Source organism: Taurulus bubalis (genome assembly GCF_910589615.1).
Source record: "Taurulus bubalis genome assembly, chromosome: 14".
NCBI classification, from domain to species: Eukaryota; Metazoa; Chordata; class Actinopteri; order Perciformes; family Cottidae; genus Taurulus; species Taurulus bubalis.
The window spans coordinates 14,694,250-14,709,161 of NC_136602.1; the positions used below are offsets into that span (position 1 = coordinate 14,694,250).

Consider the following 14,912-nt stretch of genomic DNA (forward strand, 5'->3'; position numbering starts at 1 on the left):
ACAATCCCAACTTCTTTGTCCAGATCTGCACGCATGGGAGGAGACAAAAAGAGGATGCTGGCAGAGATAACAAAAAAAGGCAGTTTTGATCTGGTGGGATTAAAAAAAAAAAGTTCAGCCACTGAAACCTGCATACTTTTTTAAAATACTCAGACTTCTGAATGTATGAATGCAAATTGCACTTTTAAAAATATTTTTCCTAGTTGCTGCAGGTCCCTTATTTCCACTGTCCCATATATATGTTCTACAGACAGTATGAATACTTTGCATTTCATTGGAGCACTGCACACAACACTGGGTAGCACTTTATAATAAGTGCACACCATTTAGCATAACTGTGTTTATGAATGATTTACTAATGAGTATTCATGTTGGAATAATGCTTTATAAATGATGAATTCATTGTTTATTAATGCTAAATAGTGTACCCAACACTGCAATAGCCAAACTTGAGTTACACGGGGATGTGCTGTTCTTTTTATTTGTGTTAAGCTGTAACTTAATCAAATGAAGTCAGACTTGGAGGAGAGCTTCCTGGATTATCAACTGACTTGGTTGTATGAATATTTAAATACATTGATGTTCGCAATTTATTAAATATGCTGATTATTTTAGCAATCAGTTCCAAAATGTGCCGGAAAAGACTATCAAGTTGACACAACTTGTTAAAAAATATTTTGATTAATACATTATCATTCATATGTATTTTCTGACAATCAACTTGATAACACGAGTTAAGATAATTCAGTTGTTATCCAGAAAACCAAGCAGCCACTTACTGTAAAAAGAGGTAAAGTCAACGTATCAACTAAGGAACCAGAGGTCTGAAACAATATGCAACAGCTAACAGGTCATTGTCACACATGTGGCCTTTAGGTTCGGGTTAGGACTGCTTTAACACTTGAAGGTCTGCATTGGAAACAAAGACTAGAAACCTTTGATGAATAGAAAACTCAACATAATCACCTCCAGCGGAACAATGTGTACGCAACCTGTCGAGCAACTGTCTCGCAGAAGGTTCATGTTTCACTTGAGAAGAGTGTATCATTGCTAGTTGGCAGTGAGTCAGCGGCATGACGTGCTCACAAGGACACTTTAACTTCAATGAAGCGGGTTAGCTAGTGTGATTCAGATGGTCCAAACTCCATCCCAAATTTGTAAGAGACGCTGATGTAATGTCTGAACAGAGGAAAGACGACACCCACACCAACCCCCAGCGGTGTTGAGTCACTGGAGCTGCCCTTTAATGTACATAGAGATCATACATACACCGGGACTCCCTCAGCTGAGCTCCTGCACATCTCATGTAAAAAACAAGAGTAAACGCATGAAGTCAGGCATGTCTCTTTCAAAACTTGACCTAAAATGGTAACAGCGCATGAAAGAGGTAAATCCAAGCGCTGTCTTTCTCTGTTTATTTCTTTCTCTCAACAGCTGCCAATAAAACACACTTACCTACAGAAACAAGAGCCTGATCCACTGAACATAAAACAGAATATGACACAATCATCTAATGTTTTCATGCTGCAACTAAATAAAGAAAGAGCTTTATTTAGTTCCGATATTGCTTTTGGCAGTTCTCCCCCTGATGCTAAGCATTGGTATAAATGAGTACAAAGGGGGGTTTCCAGCAGCAGCTGAGGCTGTATATGCCCTCACAACCCAGACTGATGACAGGACAAAGAGGGGGTGAAAACATGCACCATGACAACGCTGCGGAGCAACAATTTGAATCAATCACTTCTTTAATAGTTTCCCTGCGAGGCCTTTAAACCAAATTCCACACAACAAACTGACACCCCCTACCCCCACCACCCAAGTTATATTTTAATCCATGTATCTCCACTGGAGGTTTGGTTGTTGCCCTCCTGCGTGAGTGCAGCACCCCCGTAATTACAAAAAAAATCCCTTGACCTATATCTTAGTACAGATCTGTGTCATTTGCCTATACTCTGCTGTTTACATTGTTTTATTTGTAATACAATCTAATACTATAAATTAAGATGTGATTCATAATGTCACCTCTAAATATAGGTTAATCCTCTTTCGGAAAACTCCACAGGAATTTATAGGCTTTTAAAATATTTGCATCTGTCTGTAAATCTAGCTAATGGCTACCCCTAGTTTTATCCCTCACTGAAACCAACAAAGACCTCCACGATTTAATAGACAATATGGAGAGTTATAGAAATTGAAAGGACATTTATGACTATGTATGGTATGTTTTAGTACTGCATATTTGATTATCTATATTATTTTATTGTTTTGTCCAGACAGCCATAATACAATACAAAAAGGAATAATCTCTAGCATTTGGGATTATAATGTTCATTAGCATTTGGGCTGCTTTGAACCAGCTATAAAATATACTACTAGTGTGTGTGTCATCATATTACTATAAGCCTTAAAAGGCAGTAAATACTATACAGGTTTCAGAACATTTTAATGCGAACTAACCATCACTTTACTAATTGATGTCTATGTCAAGCTGGTCAAATAAACACCAAATAAGACTCTCAGTTTAGAGCCTGAGTTAATGTCAAACGTAAAAGAACAACCGTGCCAATGTAAAGAGACCAGGATGCAGGCCCAGCTTCATTACTGGGACCACTGAATCAAGTAACGCCCTGCTGGCGACCACCTGGCTGCGACGGTCTTTCCCTCCTGCACCATCATTGCATATGGGCCACAGCTCTTTTGTTAACACCAGATGCCCCTAATGAACCAGCAGTCCCCAGAGGATTGTAGGAAGCAAGTGTTCAGTGAAGAGCCTGCTGGTAATCTGCTTTAGTGCAAGGTTTTTGGGATAGACAGCATCTAAAATATTAAAATGTTAATGCGAAGCCCAGGAGAGAATTCAACATTTAGCAAAGATGAATTCATAGTAACAATAAAAATAGCATTTGCCAGTAACTGCCTGTTTGAAACCAAAAGGGACATTTGTTCCACTTGTCACAATCTTTCTTATTTAAAAGAAATGTAATGTATGCATGTTGCAGAATTGCTATTACATTCATGCAAAAAAGACAAAAACAAGAGTAACTGCTGCTGTGATTTCACATATATTCACACTCATCAACCAACTGATTTCAATGACACTCCATGATTAGTCAAAAAAACAAAATCAATGTTTAATTTGAGAAAGCATACCTTAAAGGCCTCCAGCTGTTGGTTGATGACGTCTGTCTCCATGCCTACGACCTCCTGCGATGCCTCCTTGCCCACAGCACTGCAAAGTTTATCTTCCGCTTGGTGGACTTTACTATACAACTCCTCCAGTTTGGTGAGAGTGCTCTGCACCTGCACCTCTCTGCCTTTAGCCCTGTCCAACAGTTTACCGCACTGCTTACTCAAAGCGTCCAGATCTCTCTTCAGGCCTATCAGGTCAGGGGAGGTTTCCGTCTCCAGCATCTTCTTACAGCTGTCTCCAGCATTGGCCGTGTTGGACATCACCTCTTGCAGCTTTGCCACAAAGCACTGAATGCTGTCCTGTTGTTCCTTAAGAGTGGCCAAGTCGAGATCCACAGGAGCCATACCGTCCAGTTCGTCATCCAGGTCCGTGAAACGGGTGAACATCTCACGGATACGGTTTTGGAACTGCCCGATACCCTGCAGTTTACCCTCCAAGACTTGGCACGTCTCTTCTAGTTTCTTGTTAAGGGTGCCGTAGTCTTTGTCCATGCTGTCAGCCTGCAGCAAGAGGTCTGTCACTCCATCAGCATCTGGGACATCAACCACAAGGTCCTTGGCCAAGGTCTTCAGGTGCTCTACTTGGTTCTGCACTCCCTCTAAACTCTTATGTTGGGCTTTCATGTTTGTTAGGTTCTTGTTACTGTGTGCCTGAACTCCCTGTGACTCATAGCTGTCCACCTGCTTCTTAGCCCCTTCAAGCTGACCCTTTGCCTCTTTGTAGGCATCATTAAATTCCTTAACTGTGTGTGAGATCTTTTCCAGGGACTCCCTTTTGCTCTGCAGACCTTCCACTACACTGTCCACTCTTTTGCCAAAGCTCGCCTTCTCCTCTTTGATAGCGTCAGTGTCTGTGTTGGCCACCTCAAGAAGGCTATCTGCAGCGGCGTTGAGCTGCTCCATCATCCCTCTGTGCTTGTCGACATCCTTCTGGAGAGCTTTCACCTGAGAAATTGAGCTCTCCACAGTGACCGGATCAACAGTGAGTTTGACTCGTCCCTCGCTAGCTTCACACTCTTGAATCCAGGAGCTGAGCTTCTCGGCATGCTCTTGGTACTTCAGAGATTTCTGCAGGGCATTCTGGAGTTTGTCAGCTTGTTCCACAGAGCTCTTCTTCACCTCCTCCCAGTGGGACGAGAGTGTAGTAAGCTGCCCTTGTAGTGCCACCTTTTCTGCACCGTCAGTGTTCTGTAGAAGCATCTCCCCTTCCCCAGTGATTGTGTTATAAGCTTCATCGTGTTCACTGAGAGCCTTCTGGAGTTTACTGTGCTCCTCCAGGGTTTGTTGCAGGGTGTCCACTTTGGCCGAGATGTGCTGGGGCTTAGACTGGTCCTGGAGCTTCTCACCCAGCCATGACTGGAAGTCTTTGGAGGTCTGATGGAACTGCTGAGAGCTGGCAAAGGTTGAGTTGAGATGCTCAATCCGTTTTGCTGAAACAGAGAAATGTGGCAATTAGTGAGTTAAATGCAGCAACACCTCTTGTGCAAAAAGTGGAAACAAAAGACTTTTGTTGCATACAAATGTTCATTCTACGTGTTAGATATACTTTAGTGAGCAGTTGCCAAATGTAAAATTAATTGTAAAAGAGTTGAGCAAAAAAAGTAGAGCCTTCATCAGTTTGTATTCTCAGCAATAGTGATTGTCATAACAACCATTTAGCCTGTTGGGACGTTGTTGTCATAGAATAAATATATCTTAGTGTGACTCAACACAAATAGAATGCTTCTTTCTTTCGCAACATTACAACACTGCATCATTAGGTTAAGTTACAAGGCCAACCTGCTTTCTCCTCCAGTTGTTTGAAAGGCTTGCTGACACTCTCCAGCTGCCTGGCCAAGTCTGCTTTGAGATAATCCTCAGTCACCATCGCCGTGAGCTCTGCGTTGATGGCCTCAGCTTCCTTCAGCTTCTTCCTCTCCTCTCTTAGCTGTGCCGAGATGTTATGGACATCCTCCAACTGCTTCTTCACAGCTTCGGGCTGTGTGCTGTGGCCTTGATGGTTGGTGAGCTGATTCTCCAGCTGAGTGGCAGTCTGACTGACGCCTCTCAGTAACTCCTGAAACTGCCCCGTCTTCACCGCGGCCTGGTCGATAAGGCTGTCTCGCTGGTCCAGCTGTCCTGTAAGGCCTTGCCACTTCTGGGTGACGGCAGTTAGCTGCTCCCTCACCAGCTTCCCACTGGAGGGGTCCTGGTTGCCAGAGGAGCTCAGGATGGCAGAAGCAGCTTCCTCGAGTTGCTCATATTGAGGTTTGCGGCTCTTGAATTCGTTCTGGAGGATCTGGAGGGACAAAATCAGTCAAGATGAGCATTCCTCCAGAAAATTACAGGACATTCTGGAACTTAGAAGATGCACAAGCCTCACATTTTTTCCAAACAGCCTGCATCATGCCTACCTGAACTTGTTGCTTCTGCATCTTAAGCATGTTCGGGTCTATCGAGAGGGGTCCGAGGACGCTCATCATCAGCTCTTTCTCTGAAAGCCACTGACCAAGCTGCAGCTCAGTTGTTTGGAAGATGTCCAGGTTTTTGTTTGACTCCTCCAGGTGCTGCTTCCTCTCCTCTACAGAGCCGCTGATATCCGCCCAAGCAGCATCTGAGCAGGAGGGCAGAGCAATCACACCAGTCTGCATTAGTCAGCATAACAGCACCGTGCTATCCACTGTCCTACTGTTCTCCTAGCAAAACCTCCCATTGTGCAGGACTTGGCACTACAAACGTGTTAATTTAACTGGTGTGGCAGAGAGCAGGTAATGAGACAAATTATGTATGCATATGGTGGGAAGAAGACGAGATGAACACTAGTAATGGTCTAACTTCTCATATTTGTCATTTTGTAGCAGCCTTTACTCTGTGTCACTGCCGTAATGAGATATATATTTTGTCAGTGGGATTCAATGTACCTCTAACACTTTCAGTTACATAAATTACCCAGGACCATCAAGAGACAACACCTTACTGCATACCTATTTCTTCCAGCATCTGCTTCCATTTTGCAGCCTCGGGGGAGTTTGGATGAGTCGTAATCAAGTTGAGGAGCGTCTCTCTGAGCTTCTGGAGCTGCTCCTGCTTTTGCTTCATGCCATCCTCAAATGCCTGAGAGAAAGGAAACAAATTATAGTGGCTGAATCTTGGGATTTTAAACTTCAGTGTCACCTGCGTGTCTTATCCACAGCAGACAAAGTCAGTGAGGACTGTGTGTATAGTTCACAGAATTATTCAGGCCATTTAGTGAACAACAGGATTTATCTACCTTCTGCTGTTTAAGTTCTGATTTCACTGAATCTTTCTCTGTGGCTGCGTTGTTCCAGGATGCTGCAGTCTTTTTCATGTCCCTCAGCCAGGTCAACATGTTGTCCGTCTCCTTTTGGGCCTCTTTCACCTCCTGAACCGAACTACTCAGGTCTGCTGCTCGAACTTTCAGGGTTTCCCCGAGGCTCGCGTATCCCTCGTTGACGAACGACATGTTCTGCTGAATTACCATCAGCTCTGAGAACAGCAAAGATTATTCTATTAGGTCTCGTTACCGGGAGTTAACGTGTGAACATGAAGTTATGATAACAGTGGTATTAATATAGTAGCCGGATGGTGCAGTAGGTTCAGAAAATGAGGAAAATAACAACCATTCCATACAACTAAAATTAAAGTATTTGTGCGAATCATCGGCTCTTTTTAGAATAAATTATGGGCCATCTGCAAGTTCACTCATATGACCAGATGTGTTCTTACACATACGACTGATTTAAGAGAGTACGAGTCGTTTAGTTATTCTGACTGCCTCTGCAGGGGGAAGCACATGACATGCTGTTACTGTTGTATGATATATTTGTGATTGAAACTTGGAATCTTTTATTACTATTCAGGGGTGTTGGACATGATAATTATATAATGATCACATCTTGGGAACATGCATCTCCTCATGAACAGGTGGGATTCATTAGTTTGAAACACACAGCTTACCACAAGTTTTTGAAGTTACAAGTGGTACTGTGAATTTAACTTGCAACAAGTCTCATGGAAAGAAAAGTAAGAGAGCTATAGATAGAAATAAAACAATGTCTGGCATGCAATTAATATATTTCCTATCTTATCTTATCAAATGTCCTCCCTGTGTGTGTAAATGGATTTGAGCCTTTAAATGTTGATTAATTTAAGAAAACGATAGATGGAAGGTGATGAAATAACTCACTCCCTTGCCTGAGACTTAATTGCTCAATTGGGCCATTAAAAAAGTAGAAAAGGCAATAAACTCCCTCTTTATTCCTTTAACTTTATTACTCGTAGTCTGATCTTTCTTTCGCATAGAGACACCACAGCCATAGCAGTGTTTTGAAAACCAGCCATAATCCCTCCACATGACACCACAAACTATGTATTTACACAGCAGCATCCACATACACACTTGATTACCTTTATTTGTTAGGTAGGAATGACTCGCTGGACCACCACCATTAGTAAGAGCTGATGCAAAAGACACAAGACAAAGCTTGAGTAAAGGACAGGCAGACTGTCAAGAACATCTTTCCACAATCTCTCATGGTTAGTGAGCTAAAGGTACTCAGAAGTGCACCCAAACACCATGCTTCCCATTCCACTGAATGATTCAAACATTTGAGGTTAAGTATGCAGATTTTTACCTGACTTTTTGGAGGTCTTTGACTTGGCGGGGGATGTGAGGAAAGTCATGAGGCTGCATAGCGCTGATCCTTTACTGCTCAGGTCTTGGACAGCAGGGTCTTTGAGGCTCCACTCATCTAGTAACCCCTGATTAATCAGACAGATAAATGGTATAATACTGTAGGAGCATGGAATTCATAACACATGATTTCTGAAAAGTCACAGGAAGAACATGAAAAAACAGATTTTTTTCGCTTCTGTGTGTGGTTTTATTTTTGTGATTTGTTGTTCAGAATCTACTCCAGGGATCTTGTGAAGCAAATAGTCTTTCTGCTGGACAACAAAGTGTTTCACTCCCAGATATGTTCTGTGTAAACACATACCATCCATCCATCATTAGTTGGCAGAGAAAGCAGGTTCGAATGATGGGGAGTTCAGGGAGGATAGGACTATAACCCATGAAAATACACTTACATCTATCTATTGGAAAACACACAGACTCCTCTGGATGCAAAGTGGAACACCAATTGCTTCTGTTCCAGCACTTAAAGTGCAGTTAGACAAACTTTTTATTAATTGCATGACTCACAGTGACTATCTGCAGGTCCTTCTCCAGACTTTTCACACTGCTGCTTGGTTGGACCGCAGGTACTTTCTCACTGGTCTGCTCCAGCCACTTGGTGAGAGCGCTGGCTGCAGATCTGAACTCTCCCAGCTGGTCCTGACAGGATGATACCTCGTCTTCCCTGTAGTAGACAAGAATCAGTCATATCATGCACCCGTCTGTACATTATACAGCCATTACTGTAAAGGAAAAGGAGGTTATATTTGTTAAACGTGGAACCTTATATTTTCCTCCCATTGACCCGGCTTACTTTTTGTTGACGGTGTCTTTGAAGGTGCTGAATATATTTGAGAGATTGTCCATCTTGCTCTGGATCTGGGCTTTGTTTCCATCTGGGCTTATTTCAGACAGCTCCTTGGACAGAGCCTGCAGCTTCTCCAAATCACTGGCATATTCAGCCATCTCAGCTTTAGTGTCCTGCAGCGAAAGTATATGCAACATTTTTGGTGAAAATGTTACATTACTTAAAGTTTAAATCCACTTATGGATGTAAACATAGTCAGCGGGATAGTTACCTGCATCAGCTCAGACAGTTCATTGAAGGTTTTCCCTGGCCCGTCTGTCTCATGTAGATCTTGTGAACGCTTCACAACAAACTGCTGAACTTTATCTGTAACCTTCTCAAACTGTTCCACCTTTTCCTTCAGCTGCTCCAGCTGGGACACTTTTTGCTTATGCTTGTTACATGAATCAGAGAAGCGCTGGGAGAGAACATCCATCTTAGTCTGCAGAAGGGCAGCAGCAGAGGGATCTGCTGTCTCCACAAACTTCTTCACTTTGGCTTTCATGGCTGAGATGCTGCTCTGGCGACTTGCTATGTCCTGCTCTAATGCCTTAAGAAAATACAGGATTGAACACAGGTTTAATGGAGAAATAAAGCAATTATAGAGTGAGTAAAAGCAGCCACAGACCGCATCAAACAGTAGATACAGTATCTGGTTATTGGACTGCGAAAATGATGAGAAGAGTACATACTACTTCTTTGCTGAGGATATCTCCAATAGATGCAGAGTCCAGGGGGATTTGTCCTTTCTCTTTCACACTGGCCTCCACTCCCTCCATCCATCCCATCATCTCATCCAAACCATCCTGGACACTCATGGAGCGAGTGAGGGTGATCTGCAGTTTCTCATTTCGATCACTCACGGACTTGGACAGGTTGTCGTAGCGCTCAACTATGTCATCTACAGCGAAGGTAAACAAACCAGGTTATGTTTAAAATTGAACATTTTCTCATTGTTTGGGACGCATTGGGAGATTAACATTTCAAACCAAAGCAGTAATTTATTTGACATTCATGAGTGTCATAAGGGTACATTTACTAAGGTTGTGGTAGAGTAAAAGCATTTTTACGTGTAAGCCAAGAAACTAATGACTGGAGAGAAGGAATATAAATGAGAGCGCTCCAAGAGCTATATTTCACTCTGATACCTTGTGTAAATTTTAGAAAAATAATGGTGGACACTGAGGTATGATGAGATTGTTGCCAACTGACAATGAGCAGTCTGCTTGCTTAACAACCTACCTACAAGTTGCAAGGCTCACATTTTGCAGTGCTATGAGATTTTAAAACGTTCCCAAGCATAGTAGAGAGGTTTCCATGTCTGGCATCATTCAATTTGCTGAAATTATTTGAGTGTCAATGATGACACATACAACCATTCAAATTCTCTATAGATGGTGCAAAACCTGAGCCCGAGTTAGATTTTTCCCTCACCTACTGTCTCCTGGATGTCGTCTGAGTTGCTGAGCAGGTCTCCATCAGATGTTATCAAAGACTCAGCTGCTTTGCGTAGTGTGTCAATAGCAGTCTGATGTCCTGTCATCTGACCTTGAAGGGCCTGTAGATCAAGAAGAAAAATTAAAATTAAACAGTACCCACATGAATACATGTCCTCTGTCAACATTTAAACTGTACTGTACAGATTATGCATTTCACTTGCATGGTGGATTGCAGATAATAAAGTGACAATGTGCAACAATGTCTGGATAATATCTTCTGTAAATAGTAAATATCTAGAGATATCCAGATATATGTTTAGATGTACCTGTCTGCCTCGACTCTTACACTTACAGAAAGGCTCCGGATTCTTTGCAGTGGTTTGTAACCAAAGCCAGAAGAACAGTGTTTCTTGTTTGGCCCACAGGCGCCTCTTATCTTGGCATATCTCTGCTGTAAGTCACTACCTCCCTACAGAGAAATGTTCAAGCTAACTGCTGCCAAAAGCTTTGACACAAAGACTGCATCGTTTCTTATCCTCCTGTAGGCTTCACATAACCAGAGTTAAACTATTCACATGTGGGTTTGAATTTGAACACAGAGCTAAAAATAACTGTGTTGTACTTAAGTCAGTGGAAACACTGTATATGGTAAGGAGGGTCTATTGTGCCATGACCTTATCACCCAGTCAATGCTCCAGTTATGCATTTGTTATTTCTTAATAAAGCTTTTCTTAATTTATTGAATTAGATTACTCGTAACTTAACATCCATTAAAGTTCACATCACATTGAGAAAAGTTTGCGATGCAACTGCAGCATTGCAATTTCCCCCGAGCTAAATAAAGTTGCGTATTATCTGTTCTTATCTTAAAGATGTCTGCTCAGGCAAATACAAATCAAGCACCAGACATTTCTGTGAAGATCCAGTTATCATCTAAACATAATGCATCATATGGGAAGAAATATCATAAGGACTTTTCCACATGACTCATGGGTTGGCCTCAAGAATTAGAGAGGCCTCACAGAAATATGAAGAAAATGTACATCCAGATAAAGAAGAGCACAATCTGAGAAACGTCTGAGCACTCAATATCAAGACGAGGCCTAAGCACAACAGGTCTGGCTTGCCTTGGTCTCCTCCAGCTGTTTCTGTAGTGTTTGTGGGTCAGCTGCTATGGCCTCGGATTGCTGGTTTCTCGCATCCTCCTCAGAGCTGTTGAGCCACGTCAATAGACTAGCGCTCGAGTCGTCATATTTTTTGTATTTGTCAACCACATCTTTGAGGTTGTTGCCGAGCAGATTGCACTGAAACAAAGGAAAAGAAATGATTATATATATATATATATTATGAATTAAAAATACTAGATAATAAAGGACATGCAAAGATAACAATGACTAACACTGACACTCTCACAGAAGACAGCGTGACGCATATGTTTTCAATGAAGACAAATGCTTCCACCTAGTGGCAAGAAAAGATTATTGCAACCTCTCCAGATCCATCTGATCAGCTGCCGACTAAATACCTGTGAATGTAGTGTTTTGTATCTGCTGGCTGCTGAATCCAACTTGTCCTTGACAGCAGAGCAGGTTCCTGAAGTATCAACATCCAGCAGAGCGCTCTTAGCCGCAGAGTCAGACAATCCACAGGCATTAGCCACATCCAGCACTTTCTGTCCTGACATGGTGATGAAGCGAAGGTCCCCTTTGTGGGAAATCACATCTTCCGAGAAGCTTTTCTGTCGCTGGAGTTTATCACTAAGGATATTGAGGGAGCTTTCAGCGGCTCCCAGCTGCTCTATCTCTCCCTCCGCCTGGTCTAACCAGCCGACAAACTCATCACAGTCACCCTGGAACTTCTTCAGCTCCTCCTGGACGCACTGCACCTGCTTCATCTGCTGTTCAGACTGCGTCAGGGAGGCCTCGTAGCGTCCCTTCAGCTCCTGGATGTTCTTCTGCAGCTTCTCCTTCTCCTCCGGAGACAGCACGTTTGCCTGCTTGTCGAGCAGAGCCTGCGCTGACTGGGTGGCCATGATCAGATCCTGCTGCTGGGACAGAATCTCCTGATGGCGGGCCTGTGGAACGAAAAAGACTTGAGGATGCAAAACCAATACATACTGTAATTATTATCTTTAATTACATCTCTTCATCCTCATTTCTTCATCTTTATTCTTCTTATTAAATAAAATGTTGCAACTTTTATATTTCTTGGCATTTCCTGTTGAATAGATCAAGAAATAGAAAGGTAACATTTGGATTTTAGTGTTACTTTTTTCATTTCTTTGCTACTTGTGTCTTTTAACTTTACATTTACTCATGATGATCTGCCTCAACTAATAGCAGAAAACTCCCAGATGTTGACCGGCTGAGTAACTATTCTCTCTCATATTTTTACAGCAAACCTACTATACCTTGACCCTGTCATGCTGCTTATCGAGCTGCAGGGAGGCGTCGTTCTTCACGCTGGTCTCTCTGCCAAAATCATTTTCAGTGGCCCGTAAAGCGTTTCCATTGGCATCGTCATCCGCTCCCATCAGTCCCGTGGCTGAGGTTTCTTCTGGCAGGTTTCCATTCTCTTTACTTATATGGTCAGTTTGATCCAGACCACTCTTGTTTTCATTCCCTATGTTGGATATCCAGTCCAGGAGACCTTCAATTTTGTTCTTACTTTCTTCAAGTCGCTCAACAGCTGCTGCCTGAAAAGACAGATGGATTACAGATCATCAACACACTGAAAAGTGAAAAACACTGAAATAACAATCTAAAATATGATGCATTACATACTTTTTTACAGACAATACAAACTCTAAGGAGGTCATCTGAACTCTGACCTTTTCGCTCTCCTGTTGTATGGCTGTGGTAACAACCTTCTCCAAATCTTTCCTGGACTCTTCGGCCCGCTGGTTGATGAGTCTTTCTTTGCTTTTCGCCTCCTCCAACTTGCTCTCAATCATGACGATTTGGTCGGGCATCAGCTTGCTCCGGTTTTCCTCTAGAAACTTTTTTGTACTAGTGATGACGTCATTCAAGGCACTGGCATTTGTCAATACGTCTTTTTGCAGAGCCTTAAAATCAGAAAGAGGAAAAATAGTCACCCAATGAAAGTGATGAAAACTTTGGAGGCATGTTGAAATCCGTAGCCCTGATAAAGGTTCTTTTGATTTTATTGCAAAAAAAAACATATACATCACAAGAAAATATATTGATGTTGCACATCAAAATAAACCCCAAAGCCTTTGCTACAAGAATCAGTAAGCCATTTAACAAAAAAACTCAAACAGAAAGAAAGATAATCATAAAAGTATATAAAAAAAAGTCAGAAGTCAGACCAAAAGCACGACAATTCCACACAGATTCCAGACATACCTTCCAAATCCCTCTACACCAAAGCATCAGGTAGATATGAGCAAAATAACACAGCATCATGAATCGCTTTATCTCTTTACAATCAGCAAATGCTGCTTACCTGTGTTGATTTAGGAGATGAAAACGCATTTTCCCTGGTAAATCCACACTGATATATGCTCCTCCTCTACCCTGTGTCTCATGAAAAAAACCCTCCTGGACATGGAGAGGCAACGTGGGACCAGGTCTAGGGAAGCTACTTTCAACTTCTCGGATTTCACTTTTCACAAATGACGACGCCTTTCTGGATTCTATAGGCTCCGAGTGCTGTCAATCTTGTTTTCGGTAGCAGCCCTCAATTCTACTGGCTCTGACCTTTCCAAAGAGGTGTCGTTTTCTGAAATCGGCCCATCCCCCACTGAGCTAGAGCCGCGCGCACCCATCAGGTCCCGGCAGGAGCAGCCTGCTAGAAGACCCTGGCCATTACGCACGAGGACCACAGCGCGCAGCAGTACAGTAGATTACAGCAGCAGCTTTGTTTTTTTTTCGCGTTTTATAAGTGCTTTTTGCAAATATTTGATCACAATGGCGGCCAGATACAGACGGTACCTGACCAACGACGAGATACTTGCGATTATTTTTTTGATCAAAATAAAATCTGTTAATTCAGTTAATTTGTGTGCTTGTTTTATTTTAATGGGAAAATATAAGTTGTTTTATGAATATAAAAGAATCATAATTAATAAAAAAAAATCATAATAAAATGCTGCATTTGGTGCAATATATGGTTTGGTACATGATAAAATTCAAATGGCACAGATGGTGCCAAAATGCTTATTTGAATCCTCGCCTGAATTTTCACTGTTCTAAACCCTCTCTAACTTTGTTCTGCTTCACTTTTTCAAAGTCAACCTTTGCAGAGAGAATGTTCACATATTGTGTTATGATTTGGGAGAAGTTTAGACCTTACGAATGCCTCATTTCAAAGAAATAATCATCTTGAAAGTGCTTTTTTTCTAGGCGGACCTGAAAACTTTCAATTTTTTGCTGTGTGCCATCTTCATTTACTCTTAACCAGTAACATATAGACTGATAATTACACATCTGAACAAAATCTCAAATTATACATTTTTATTATAACACCAAGATTATTCAAATAGCCCTAGTGGTTGCAGAGATACACCCTTTTTAGTTTGGGTATGATATTTTCGAGCAGAAACAGCATGGTGCTAAAAAGGTTAAAAGCAAAAGCAAATGTACCTGGTGCTCCTGCTGGTACTGCTGCAGGTCAGTGACACACTCAGCATTTCCAGTCTGTTGCTGATGACCAATCAGCTGGTTTTCTGTCAGGGTGAGATTATCACACACTTCCTCCAACTTCTCTGTAAACTCTTTGTGTTTCTCCAACAAAGACTGTC

The 14,912-nt window shown here is 42.1% G+C and overlaps 1 protein-coding gene across 1 annotated transcript in view; it reads right to left on the reverse strand.

The window, feature by feature from the left end:
- The window catches only part of dst (dystonin), a gene marked incomplete at its 5' end in the record, with an annotated part of 100,839 nt that overhangs the window by 27,591 nt on the left and 58,336 nt on the right, over positions 1-14,912 (reverse strand). Inside the window, 17 exons of the mRNA XM_079229655.1 lie at positions 3,151-4,619; positions 4,969-5,467; positions 5,583-5,782; positions 6,153-6,282; positions 6,440-6,675; positions 7,597-7,647; positions 7,824-7,950; positions 8,393-8,549; positions 8,679-8,845; positions 8,944-9,261; positions 9,404-9,612; positions 10,146-10,269; positions 11,278-11,454; positions 11,676-12,224; positions 12,561-12,845; positions 12,981-13,214; positions 14,755-14,907. Coding sequence (XP_079085781.1) covers positions 3,151-4,619; positions 4,969-5,467; positions 5,583-5,782; positions 6,153-6,282; positions 6,440-6,675; positions 7,597-7,647; positions 7,824-7,950; positions 8,393-8,549; positions 8,679-8,845; positions 8,944-9,261; positions 9,404-9,612; positions 10,146-10,269; positions 11,278-11,454; positions 11,676-12,224; positions 12,561-12,845; positions 12,981-13,214; positions 14,755-14,907 — 5,085 coding nt within the window. The remainder of the gene's footprint in view (positions 1-3,150; positions 4,620-4,968; positions 5,468-5,582; positions 5,783-6,152; positions 6,283-6,439; positions 6,676-7,596; positions 7,648-7,823; positions 7,951-8,392; positions 8,550-8,678; positions 8,846-8,943; positions 9,262-9,403; positions 9,613-10,145; positions 10,270-11,277; positions 11,455-11,675; positions 12,225-12,560; positions 12,846-12,980; positions 13,215-14,754; positions 14,908-14,912) is intronic.